This window comes from Mytilus trossulus, chromosome 6 (genome assembly GCF_036588685.1).
Source record: "Mytilus trossulus isolate FHL-02 chromosome 6, PNRI_Mtr1.1.1.hap1, whole genome shotgun sequence".
Classification (NCBI taxonomy): Eukaryota; Metazoa; Mollusca; class Bivalvia; order Mytilida; family Mytilidae; genus Mytilus; species Mytilus trossulus.
This window is the reverse complement of record NC_086378.1, coordinates 83,310,208-83,323,924: the sequence shown is the minus strand read 5'-3', so window position 1 is coordinate 83,323,924 and position 13,717 is coordinate 83,310,208. Positions and strand designations below refer to the sequence as shown.

The window sequence follows — 13,717 nt, the reverse complement described above, 5'->3', positions numbered from 1 at the left end:
TTTGAAAACGGGACCAAAAGTTAAAAATCTACATACACAGTTAGATTCGGCATATCAAAGAACCCCAATTATTCAATTTTGATGAAATCAAACAAAGTTTAATTTTGGACCTTTTGGGCCCCTTATTCCTAAACTGTTGGGACCAAAACTCCTAAAATCATTACCAACCTTCCTTTTATGGTCATAAACCTTGTGTTTAAATTTCATAGATTTTTATTTACTTATACTAAAGTTATGGTGCGAAAACCAAGAAAATGTTTATTTGGGTCCCTTTTTGGCCCCTAATTCCTAAACTGTTGGGACCTAAACTCCCAAAATCAATACCAACCTTCCTTTTGTGGTCATAAACATTGTGTTTAAATTTCATTATTTTCTATTTACTTAAACTAAAGTTATAGTGCGAAAACCAAGAATAATGCTTATTTGGGCCCTTTTTTGGCCCCTAATTCCTACACTGTTGAAACCAAAACTCCCAAAATTAATCCCAACCTTTCTTTTGTGGTCATAAACCTTGTGTCAAAATTTCATAGATTTCTATTAACTTAAACTAAAGTTATAGTGCGAAAACCAAGAAAATGCTTATTTGGGCCCTTTTTGGCCCCTAATTCCTAAAATGTTGGGACCAAAACTCCCAAAATCAATACCAACCTTCCTTTTGTGGTCATAAACTTTGTGATAAAATTTTATAGATTTATATTCACTTTTACTAAAGTTAGAGTGCGAAAACTAAAAGTATTCGGACGACGACGACGACGCCAACGTGATAGCAATATACGACGAAAAATTTTTCAAAATTTGCGGTCGTATAAAAATTGATGGTCAGATCACTGTTTGTGTTTAAAGATAAATTGCATGAGAAAATCTGAATCAATAAGTGGCTATCAAAAGTATAAATATTTTCACTGTGAATAAAATGGCAAAGCAATATTAATTTTTTCATTATCTTGATGACAGTCTTATGTTTGTTGTAAATCTTACATAGTTAATACAATTTGGATCTTTAAAAAGATCTGTTTCTCCAATTTTTTCAACATTTAAAAGTTTGAACTGCTATTCTCTTTCAACAATGTACCATATTAACTGTGATAAATTATTAAAAAAGTCGAGAAGGTTGTTCCTCAATGTTAGAATGTATAATGTTTGTTGTACATACATTAAATTCACACATTCAATACATTTTTGTTTATTATTAACATATATGTGGTTTCTGTAACATTTTGTTATATAAAAATAAAGTATTCATTAATTCATTCATCTTAAAACATCCTGAAATTAATGGCTGTTTTTTGCTTATAAGATATACCCACCATTGGTACAGACAGAGTACTGGCTGAATTCCCCTGAAGAACATAACTACAGTTCACTAGAAGATAATCTTTGAAACCTTGTGGTGGCTTTGGTTGTACAACTGATAAACTCTTCTGTTGAAATATTATCTTCTGTAATAAAAAATAATACAGTCAAAATCATGAAGTTAGAATGGCTGTTTTATACATTAATGTTTATAAAAGGTGGTTTTTCCAACCCAATATTTACACATCTTCTGATACTGATAGCCAGGTATGTTTCGTATATATAAGGTGTTTTTTGCCCGTCTTTTGATAGCCAGGTATGTTTCGTATGGATAAGGTGGTTTTTCAACCCCAATATTTACTGATACTGATAGCCAGGTATGTTTCGTATATATAAGGTGTTTTTTGCCCGTCTTTTGATAGCCAGGTATGTTTCGTATGGATAAGGTGGTTTTTCAACCCCAATATTCACCTGTCTTCTGATCTGATAGCCAGGTATGTTTCATATGGATTATTTGGTTTTTCATGCTTGACCTTAGTTTTCACCTGTCTTCTTGATAGACAGATAGTTTACATATATGGATTAGGTGTTTTTTCATGCTTGACCTGAGTATTTAACTGTCTTTTGATAGCCAGGTATGTTTCGTATCGATTAGATGTTTTTCGACCCCAATATTTACCTGTCTTCTGATAGCCAGGTATGTTTTGTATGGATTAGGTGGTTTTTCGACCCCAATATTCACCTGTCTTCTCATAGCCAGTTATGTTTCGTATGGATGAGATGTTTTTTTTTCGACCCCATTATTTACCCGTCTTTTGATAGCCAGGTATGTTTTGTATGGATTAGGTGGTATTTCACCCCCATTATTTACTCGTCTTCTAATAGCCAGTTATGTTTCGTATGGATGAGATGGTTTTTCGACCCCATTATTTACCCGTCTTTTGATAGCCAGGTATGTTTTGTATGGATTAGGTGGTATTTCACCCCCAATATTTACCTGTATTTTGATAGCCAGGTAGGTTAGGTATGGATTAGAATTTAGATGGTTTTTCAACCCCAATATTTACCTGTCTTCTGATAGCCAGGTATGTTTCGTATGGATTAGGTGGTTTTTCATAAGTAACTGGAGGTAAGGTTGGAACAGGAGGAGGTTCTGTTGGTTCTATTTTTGGTCGCAAGTTACGTTTCCGTAGCTGCACTGAGGACTGTGTATCATCCTCATCACCTTTGGCCGTCTTTGATGAAACTGATACATCGTCTCTCATGGACTGATCTGTATTTAATATTGCTGAAAGAACACAATTGATAAGTTTCTAGAATGTATGTACATGAATCTAAAACATGACAAACTTTTTATTTACTTCAAAGCAGACCGAGGACTTTCATTGACTTTAGGTTTTTAGGTTTCAAACATTTCAACATATTTAATATTCATACATATGAATTGGCATATGACAATGTATGACATGACGTATAATGCCTCTTGATAAATATGTCACATGTCACAGGATGGATGTATTTTTCTATGTCATGTATGTCACATTTGTCAAATGTTTGGGTTTTTTTGTATATTGTTTAGTGCAGAAATCAAGCCTTAAGTTTCTCATTTCAATTGTTTAATGTATGTCATTTCCTGGCCTTTTACAGCTTCAATACTATTCATTGATATATATATAAAATGCCTAGAATATATATATTTACACAGCATGCCGTTTTGCTCTTTGTAAAAGGACATACAAGTGACCTATAAATGCTCACTTTTACATCATTTGGTGTCTGGTAGAGAGTTGTCTTAATTGCAATCTTACCACATATGCAGGTTTTCTAAAAGTACAAAATCATGAACCTGTACATGATGTACATATACAACCTAGCTTTTCTCGTAGTACAAATTTACAATTCAATCTGTCAGTCAGTTTTAGAGGCTTCAATCAGATTTTCTATTCTTAGGTCATAATAAATTTAATTTACAAGGTTGGGCGGTAAATACCACCCCCTGTATTTACCAGTGGTATTTACCGGTATTTACCGCCCCGGACAGTACTCCCCAAATGGTCAATACTGGCAAATACTGGTCAATTGAAATTTTCATGGTTGTTTCTACTAATAATTGAAGTAAAGTCTTGATAAAAAGTCAAATATAATGTGTCAGCTTATAAAATTAATGAATTTGATATGTTTTATACATCTATAACACTTATTCTTACTGTCACTGATTTAAAATTTAGTTTTTATGAATTATAATATATCATACTTAAGATATATATATGTCGTGTACAAGTTGCGATTTTGTACAGGTTATAACGTGTACTTTTTTATTATTCCTTTATGTTAGTGTGTTTTGTCCTTTTTTGATATAGTTAATGGCCAGGGGTCGGTATTACGAAGCATTCCTAAGACCTGTCATAAGATATATCTTAGGACATATCTTATGATATATCTCAGAACATGTCTTATGATCCTGTTATGTCTATCTATGGCCATATCTTTATTTGATGAATTATAATTGTGAGTGTCCACTTTAAAGGCAATAGTAAAATACTTTCATTCAAGTTGACACAAAAAGACATAAGAAGATAGCCAGGAGTGATGTCCACAAATAAAATTGGGAATGCAAATGGGGTATGTGTCTAAAAGATAACAACCCGCCCATGGAGCAGACAACATCCAAATGCCACAAAAACATGTTTTCAAAGTAGAGGATATATATTTAAAACATCAAAATGACATTCGCCTCATGCAATGATCTTATAGTTTATAAAAAAAAAATGTGTTATAAATTTATACATAAGTGACATGCTGAAGGCCAAAAATGTTGAAGAGAAATCCAAAGACATTGATAATGAAGTGTGGTCCAATGAAAACTATTTGAGCTCTCTCCTGCTTTTACAGAGTAAGCATAAGACATTGTTTAAGTCTTTGCATGCTCTACAACGAGAGGGAGGAATATTACCCAAAATTATTAGGCATTGTTCTTAAATTTTTTGGAAGAATTTAGTTACTAGAACTAGTATTTAATGTAATTGTCATTTAGGAAATGCAAGCTTATAGTAAATAGTGTCACACTTATTTAAGCCATGATGGCCTGCATAAAACATACAATTGCATGAAAACACATGTTGCCAATAGAAGTCATGAAACAAATATTCCTGAAACTTTGTCATCATTGTCCTCTACGGAAAAAGATACGTTCTGGCCTTTTTATTGTTGTTCTTTATGCATTGGTGAATTTAAATGTATATTTTACTTCATTAAGATTTATCTTAAATTTTGTACAAGTTATTACCATTTTTAAGCAATATTTTGTACAGGTTATAACATGTATGAGGTACTTTTATACATGTTATAACTTGTATTTTTGCATTATACAAGTTATAACATGTACAACATTTTTGTACATGTTATAACCTGTACAAAATCGCAACTTGTACACGACATATATATACAAATTTATATTTTATTTAAACATGTTTAAATATATGAATTTTTATTCAAAATGTATGATTTTACAGGTAATTAAAACTAAAGGTAAATGAAGTTACATGGGTCTTTTTACCTATCGCCTGGCATTGCTAGGTGTGAAAATTTAATTACTAAAACAACAGCCTCCAATAAAAGTTGACAGTACATGGGTTGAAAGTAATAAAATTGATATTTGAAGACTCCCCTAAACAATAAATTATTTCCTGTCTATAGCTATTTAACTGTGAGATAAAACCTTCTTCATGCTGGAAATGAAAATTTGAAGTAGGGACAAAAAGTTTCTATCCTTTAACTATAATATTATGTTCACATTAATCAATATAGATTCCTGCTTGAATTTACAATAGAATCAAAAATGATTAGAACACCTTCTATATAAATTAATTATTAATTGTAATTATAATTGACCAAGTAGATAAAGGTTTTTATAGTAATGACCACTCAAAATTTCAATCAACCAGTATTTGCCGGTATTTCCCAGTATTTCCCGGTAAATACCGGTATTTACCACTGGTATTGACCGCTTTTTTGCCAACCTTCTAATAAAATGTTCTATTCATCATGTTGTTCATAGGTCATTATAAAAATACATTGTACTTATAAATTATTGTTGATCATCTCAACAAGAATGATTTTCGCACTTGAGGCGATACAGCGAAAGCCATGAAAAGCAATCGAGTTGAAATGACCATTGATAATCTATTTATCGCTATTTCACCTATGACGAACTTGTCAATTTCATGTCAATTTCATTAGCAACACCACATGCCTCCTTAGTTTCTAGCGATAATTTTCCATCTCAAGCAGCAGCATGATATGAAAAATTATCACAAAAAAAAAGATCAAAGGAAAAATGCACAAAATAGCGTTAATATCATGAATATATTTTATCATACAACTTGTAATGCTTGTTCTTGAGATTTTCTTGTTGACTTCTCCCTCATTCATATTTGATGAAATATAAAGGAATATACAAAAGTTTTAACTGCGTCAGAGGGTTTTACATTTAATTTTTGTCATGTGAATTCCTTTGCCAAACAAATGTATGGTGAACTATTGTTGCTTTTTTTGGAACCTGGTTGACAATTATTTTATCATCATGCTGTATATCACATTACGTGATGTATCTTAAATTTATCATGTTTATACTGAATGTTTTCTAAATATTATCACAAACAAATTTATATAGTTTTTTCAGAAAAAAAACCAGAAATCATTATCATGATTATATTTTGTCTTTTATTAGGCCACACTTAAAAATATTTTGGTTTGCCCACACCCTACCCAAAGGTTGAGACAGTGGGTAGGTAGGTAGGCATTTTCTTTTTCTTTTTTTTTCAAAAAGAGAAATTGAAGTATCAAATGTTTATTAGTCTTCATGCCTATTTGATTAATAAAAAAACTTCTTCATATCAGGACAATAAAAGAATTTGAGTAAGCAGCTTTTTTCTGGGTAGGTAGCGTTTGGGCAAACAAACCTATTATTTATTATGGCCTTATTCTATAAGAGTAAACAATACAACAGCAATGGCAGATAATACCTGAATAGGTGAATCAAATAGGTATTTATTTTAAAGAATAGTGCATATGAAAATTGATAGGCCCTATCATAGGGGTCAGAATTCTTCCTTTCTCTAGTTAAGCTTGTATCCTTGTACAAAGACTTCATCAAATCCACAAAATCAAATTTACAAACTATATATAAATGAAACCTCATGATCAATAGCACACTTTTCATTGTAATATATATACCAAACTTACGTAATTTTGTTAGTTCACTTAGTTCACCCTTCATTATTAATTGAAAACATTTGCACTCACTTATTTTGAAAGTAATAATAAAGTTTTTATGGCAGTTTTAGTAACTGACAAGTAATATTGCAGTTTGGCAAAAAACTACAAGCAGATGTAAATGTCTATTTGTTTCATAATAACAATTGCCTGTTAATTATATTTATAATCAACTCTACAGGTATGTATGCACGCTACTCATGCTACTGTTTATGCAGAAAACATTTTATTATTAAAACTATCTATTTAAATAGTTCAGCATCATTGTGCCATGTTATTTAACGGCCTTGGAGGGAAAAAAACTGACTAATGTGCTAATTGTTTTTTTTTTAACAGCTTTGACGTCATGTGTGTTCTTTAAAAAATTCTGCTAAAAAGGTTGTCATAAATTTGTCTGTTTATGGTAATTACCCGAATTCCAAAATCAGATAAACATTTTAGACTACACTAAAACTTTAACATTTGGTTTGTTGTATACCATGTATACTGTGTAGGTCTATAAATAAGGGTGTGGCCTTACTTTTTTTTTCAGTCAGCACTAAGAACAAGAGAATGTACATTAATAATACATGTACAGTATGTAGAATCATATTGATTCATTAAACCAACTTTCTTATTCATGTATGCTCTGTATGCCCCTTGTGGGCCCTTAATTGGAAATAAAATATGTTCTGTTCTGTTCTGTTCTATTGATTCATTAAACCAACACTTTCTTAAACACTTCTGTATTGGTTTGTTGAACCTCCATTGATACTTACATATTTTTTCTTTCTCTCTTTCTTTGTCCTTTTCTTTGTCAATTTTCTCTTTCTCCCCCTTCTCTTTTGGTTTTTCCTGTGCCTTCTGTTGTTCTTTAGTATGTGACCTCAAGGTCCGTGTAGACTTTTGATTTGCTTCATCTTTTTTCTCCTCCTCCTTGCCTTTCTCTGCTTCCTTTTCCTCTTCTGTCATTTCTGGTTTTCCAAGTATATCCTCATCCGTCAGTCCATCTTCTTCCTCTTTTATAACTTTATCATTTTCTTTTGATACAGAGGCTGTGTTACTCCCCCTTGAGGATGGTCGTGATGATGTCGGACTGGATGGTCGCAGTGATTCCTGTGATAAGAGTGACAACACAGGGCCACCGACAGCAGTCGACACTTGTGTTGTCTCCCCTGGGTTTAACACATATGGCAAAGCTGCCTTTGACACATGAATTTTTAATGATTCTGATTCACTAGAAGATGAGGATGAACTTTTTTGTGGAATAATAATTTTTAATGGTGGAACTTTGGGTGAGCAAGAGCGACTGTCTTTCTCTTTATCACTCCTTGGTGAATTTCTTAAGTCTTTGTCTAACCTTGCAGGGGATGATACCCTATCACTATCAGACTTCCCCGATAGATTACTATCATCTTCAAGACGTGGTGAAGAAGCAGACCTCAATTCCCACTTCAATCCACTGGTTGTCACTAATGAGTCAGAGCTATTATCACCAGAAGCCCCGTTACTAGGTCCAACATTTGAAGAGACTACATTACTAGAAATACTATTTCGTCGAGGAAAATTTGAGAAACACTGTAAATTGTTACTTGTATTAGTCCGTTCTGTTGAAGTAAAAGGTAGAACTGAAGTTAAACTATTCACCGAATTAGTAGTGACAGACTGAGATATAGATGAAGACAACGTTCTATGATTGGATGAATTTTGACTGTATAATTTATCTTCTTTTAATCGAGTTGAATCAACAACACTTGGAATGTAATCCCATTTATCACTATTACTTTTAACGTCTGCTGAATCACTATTATTTCCTTGCGCAGTAAACAACTCCTGTTTTGGCATCTCTGATGTAAAAAAGTTCCTAGAGGAATCCATGCTTTGACTGTCTGGCTCTAAGTTATCAAGCCGTTCAAAACTTTGAAATTCCATATTAGGGTTAATCACAGATGATGTCACATTATTTTTTGTTAGCACATTTGTTGATGAAATATCACTTTCATTTTCAACTTGACATGTTTTTGTATTGTTTATTTTTGCCTCAAGGTGAGGGTCATAAAGGTCACTATCCACACTTGACACATTGCTATCTGCTGGAGAAAAAGATCGCTTGTCACTCATTCCCATAATTACACTGTATGAGGTCACTTCCTTTTGTTTGTCACTTACTTCATCCCCTGTTTCTCGGTGAAATTTTAAAAAGAGTCTTGGGGATTCCTGAGTCTTTGGAATTAACATCCTGCGACTACTTGGTCCCTGTGAGCTTCCAAAACCATACATTCCATCAGATTTAGCAAGCCGTGATGTGATCAGATCTGTCAAGATACAAGAATTACATTTTTATAAGTATTACTATGAACATTTAAATTATGATTACATATTCACAAACATATATCAGGGCTGTTTCCTGAAAAAACATACCTTGGACTTCAAAATCTCTACTTTGGAGAGTGTCAAATACATAATAAATATATGTAAAGTAAAAAATGTGTTTTAAAACCACCATTTTTTACTAGGGGAAATGCCTATACCAAGTCAGGAATGTGGCAGTTGTTTTCCGTTCGTTTGATATGCATGATGTGTTTGAGCTTTTATTTTGCCATTTGATAAAGGACTTTCCATTTTGAATTTTACTTGGAGTTCAGAATTTTTGCTAATTTAATTTTACTTTTAATTTCTGTAGATACATCTCCTTAGGCATGTTAGGTGGTTATCCCATTTATGTGCTGTTTGTACACTTTCATTTTTGCTTTGAGGCCTGGAGATCAATTCAGATAGTATAAGAATTAGTTCTAAAGCCCTTCTACACCAGCCTATCTAGAAAAGATTCTCAAAGAATTAGGAAATATAGATTCTTTCACTGCAACAAGTGTGTTATGATATTTCTCCACCTGGGACATTTAAATGTTTTTAAATATTTAAATCACAAGGCGTGCTGAGCTTTAAAAAAAAATGAAATTTAACTATTTAGAGTGGAGAAATATTGTATTTCACAATGGCCAGTTATAGTGGTGGAATCTGTTTCTCTAATGAATTTTATCCTTCCTTTTCATACATTTGCAGAAAGTTGTGTTCTTTTTATTTGACTTCATAAGGCAAGGTCACTTTTTTTTCAGAATGTCACAATAGGAATTTTTTTTAACAAATGTAAATATTTTTTTCAAGGAGTGTTCAATCATAATCAAAATATAATATCATTTAAAATATAACGTTAATTGGAAAATAATGATCTTTTTTCATCTTTTAAATCAAATACTTCTGTTCACTAAATCTAGTAATGATTACTTCCTAATTTTTAGTAAGACTGTAATAACTTGTTCAGTTTCAGTAGGAAGGTGTAATAAAAGTCAGACAGTTATTGCGTAAATAACCTGTAAATAACCTTAAGCTTTAACACATAAAAAATAAAGGTCAGGTAAAATATTTTCAATTTTCTTTTCTTTTCTGGTATTAAATATATTAACAAATTTATCATTTTTATATTGTCACTTTCTCACTTTGCTTATTAATAAAGCAAATCTCTGTAAAAGTCTGATGATGTTAAACAGATCTATTATTATTATTATCTTTTTAAAAGTGATACTAAAACGGATCATCATCATCAACACCTTAGTCATCATTTCAAAAATATATTACTTCTCAATCTTTTCTTCTAATATAGAGCTCTTATAAAATCCCATAAAAAGTTTGCTTTACAGGCCTATATCTTAAGCTATTACACTGTAAGCTTTACATGCCTGCTCATAATATTATATGTATACATGTATATTATATAAGTGTTATACAGAAGACTTCATAAGTAAGATTATCTTGTGTCTTATCAAATTTTTTTTTCAAATTTCGCAAATAAATTATGTTTAGACTAAACAGGTCTTTTTATATAAATATATATATTTATTGTTTTATTAGTGGTGTACCCCATATCCAATGTTTTGGCCATAACTTGATTCTTGATGTTCTTTTTTTGTGTTTTTTTATTTAATATAAAAGTATAATTTCTTTACATTTTTCTTCATTATCAGAGTTCTAAACAGGTCTTTTTATATATTTTTTTTTCAATAGCATTTTACCCCATACCCGATCTTTGAATTAAGTAATATCTTGAACAAGGTTGGCAAAAAAGCGGTCAATACTAGTACTGACCATGCCAGTGGTAAATACCGGTATTTACCGGGAAATACTGGCAAATACTGGTCGATTGAAATTGTGAGTGGTCATTACTATAAAAACCACTATCTACTTGGTCAATTATAATTGCAATCAATAATTAATTTAAATAGAAAGTGTTCAAAATCATATTTAATGCTTTCCTTTCTAATTCTATTGTAAATTCAAATAGGGATCTACATTGATTGATGTGTACATTATATTATAGTAAAAGATAAAACCTTTTTGTCCCTGCTTCAAATTTCCATTTCCAGCATGAAGAAGGTTTTAATTTTATCTCACAGTTAAATATATATAGCTATAGACAGGAAATATTTTATTGTTTAATGGATTCTTCATATACATGATATATCACTTTTATTACTTTCAACCCATGTACTGTCAACTTTTATTGGAGGCTGTTGTTTTAGTTATTAAATTTTCACACCTAGCAATGCCAGGTGATAGGTAAAAAGACCTGTGTAAGTTCATTTACCTGTAGTTTTATTTACCTTTAATTTTAATTACCTGTAAAATCATACATTTTGAATAAAAATATATTGATTTAAACAAGTTGAAATAAAATATAAATTTAGTATGCAATATCATAATTCATAGAAACAAAATTTTAAATCAGTAAGAATAAGTGTTATAAATGAATAAGACATATCAAATTCATTAATTTAATAAGCTGACTTTATATTTATATTTGACTTTTTATCAAGATTTTACTTCAATTAATAGTAGAAACAACCATGAAAATTTCAATTGACCAGTATTTGCCAGTATTGACCACTTGGGGAGTAAATACCGGGGGTGGTATTTACCGCCCAACCTTGATCTAGAATATGTGTTTTGCGTCCTTTCATTAAATATAAAGTATAAATCTTATACCTTTTTCTTCATTATCAGAGTTTCTGAAATCTTCCTCTTTTAACGAGGAAATACTTTCTGGTGAGGCAGGCGACCTCATATCATCCAGACTGGAACTATCACTACTAGATGTGATCATCTCCTTCCTAAGTAACTTGCCCATATCAAGTGAGCTAGCCAAGTCAACTGGTGACTTCCCAGTACTGTTCTGTTGGAGGGGGTTTGCTCCATGTTTCAACAGTAACTCCACAAGCTAGGAAAAGAAAATATTTGTTATTTTTATACAATAACTATAAAGCAGTTTGAATATTAATTATCTAGCAGGGATTGTGAAAAAAAACAACTGTTAAATTCTTTATTTCATCTATAACCTATCAATGTTTTCAGTCAATTAAATTCTAACCTGAAGCGGTTGGTCAAAAACTGGTGAATTGAAATTTTGATTGAATATTTTTATAATCATGATAATAACCAAATAAACCTGGTTAAACATGTTAAATGGACAGTTCAAGTCACAGAAAATGAAGTCACTTGTTAAACTTTACTCAGACTACTTTTTGATGAGTCAATACCAAGGGTATAAAACAATAAAATGGCTGACAATTGTTGACTATTTTTTGTTGAAGGTTAAAATAACCGATAACTGTTGGACATATTTTTAGGTATTAATCAATACTATATAGTTTCATCAACTGATACGAAAATTGTTGTCGGTTCATTAACTGGTACAACAATTGTTTTCCTTCTTATCAAATATTTTTGAATTTATGTTCATACTATTCAGTTCATCAACAGCCAGCTGTCTACACAAATTTTCAGTTTTAATAATTTACAATACCACAACCAGGCCACTTACTTTATTATGAGCATTTATGACAGCATCATGTAATGGTGTGTCATTTTCTAGACCCTGAACATTGACATTTGCACCAGCTTTTAACAGCTGCTTAGCAACTTGTACCCATCCTCTATTACAAGCTTCATGTAATGGGGTCCAACCTGAATTAGAAAATTGTACATGCTCAATGTAATTTTTTATGGTAAGTATGATTAAATAATAAAATGGAGAATGGGGACACAGATGATGCCCACACTTGCATACAACATTATAAAGGGACACAACTCAAAAACAATAATAGTGACACAACCAAAATGACTTTTTTATGTGTAATTGATCTGAGTTTTGTGGTAATTAGCATTGTGCATAAGTTTCATAACATTTGGTTGAGACAAACTCACGTTAGAGAACAGAAACTAAAAATTTTGCAATTTTTCCATTTATAAAGGGGAAGAACTATGAAACTGTTAAAGTGACACCACCAAAACTCAAACTTGATCGGTGTTTTGTGGTAATAAGCATTAGGTATAAGTTTCATAACATTAAGTTGAGGCAAACTCAAGGTAGAGAATGGAAACCAATTTGGGAAATACATTACAAGGGTAAAACTTAATGCAGCGGAGGGGGCATAATAACCAAAACAATTTTCTTATGCTTTAAGTATGAAGTCATAAAATTAAAATGAGAAAATCTAAGGTTTACACCATACTAACGGCTTTAGTTGAGTTTTCGTCGTTGAAAGCTGTATGGGTGCCTGCCGTTTAGGTGGTGTCTGTTATTATTTTATTTTTTTATAAAGTTGTATGCTGGTCATAATCAATTAATATTAACATGACAAAATAATGTACCAAGCATATTAAAAGTGATAAAATCTGAATCAACAACTTAATTGTTCTATTTTTCATAATACTTTTTTGATTGAAGCAAAAACAGTTATTATGCATGTTATATATATGTGACAAGTTTATTACCTGCGAAATCAGCTACATTAACATCAGCCCCAGCCTTGATAAGTTTCTTTATCTGTTTGACATCTCCTTTAATAGCTGCTATATGTAGAGGTGTCTCTCCTCTCTCGTTTCTTTTGTGTACTTTCTTATCTATAGGTGTTCTTTTTGGTACTGGGATGTTTGGCTGTGGAGAGGCTGGTTTATTTGTTGTTGAATCTGAAATTCAAAATAAGATAATTAATTCAATATGTCGGTTTGCACTAAGAGTACCCAGCTCATACTTTTTATTAAGCTTTTCCTATAAAGCATTGACCTAAACCCCCAAATACATATAGGCCAGTAACAGTAAAAAAATAACGAATTT

General features: G+C 31.5%; 1 protein-coding gene across 4 annotated transcripts in view; it reads right to left on the bottom strand.

Annotated features, from left to right (window-relative positions):
• Positions 1-13,717, bottom strand: part of LOC134722042 (ankyrin repeat domain-containing protein 12-like) — a 37,494-nt gene that overhangs the window by 8,641 nt on the left and 15,136 nt on the right. For all 4 annotated transcript variants that reach the window (XM_063585462.1, XM_063585463.1, XM_063585464.1 and 1 more), the window contains 6 exons: positions 13,375-13,569; positions 12,422-12,564; positions 11,587-11,818; positions 7,326-8,861; positions 2,361-2,581; positions 1,308-1,439 (listed from right to left, as the gene is read on the bottom strand). In XM_063585462.1, coding sequence (XP_063441532.1) covers positions 1,308-1,439; positions 2,361-2,581; positions 7,326-8,861; positions 11,587-11,818; positions 12,422-12,564; positions 13,375-13,569 — 2,459 coding nt within the window. The remainder of the gene's footprint in view (positions 1-1,307; positions 1,440-2,360; positions 2,582-7,325; positions 8,862-11,586; positions 11,819-12,421; positions 12,565-13,374; positions 13,570-13,717) is intronic.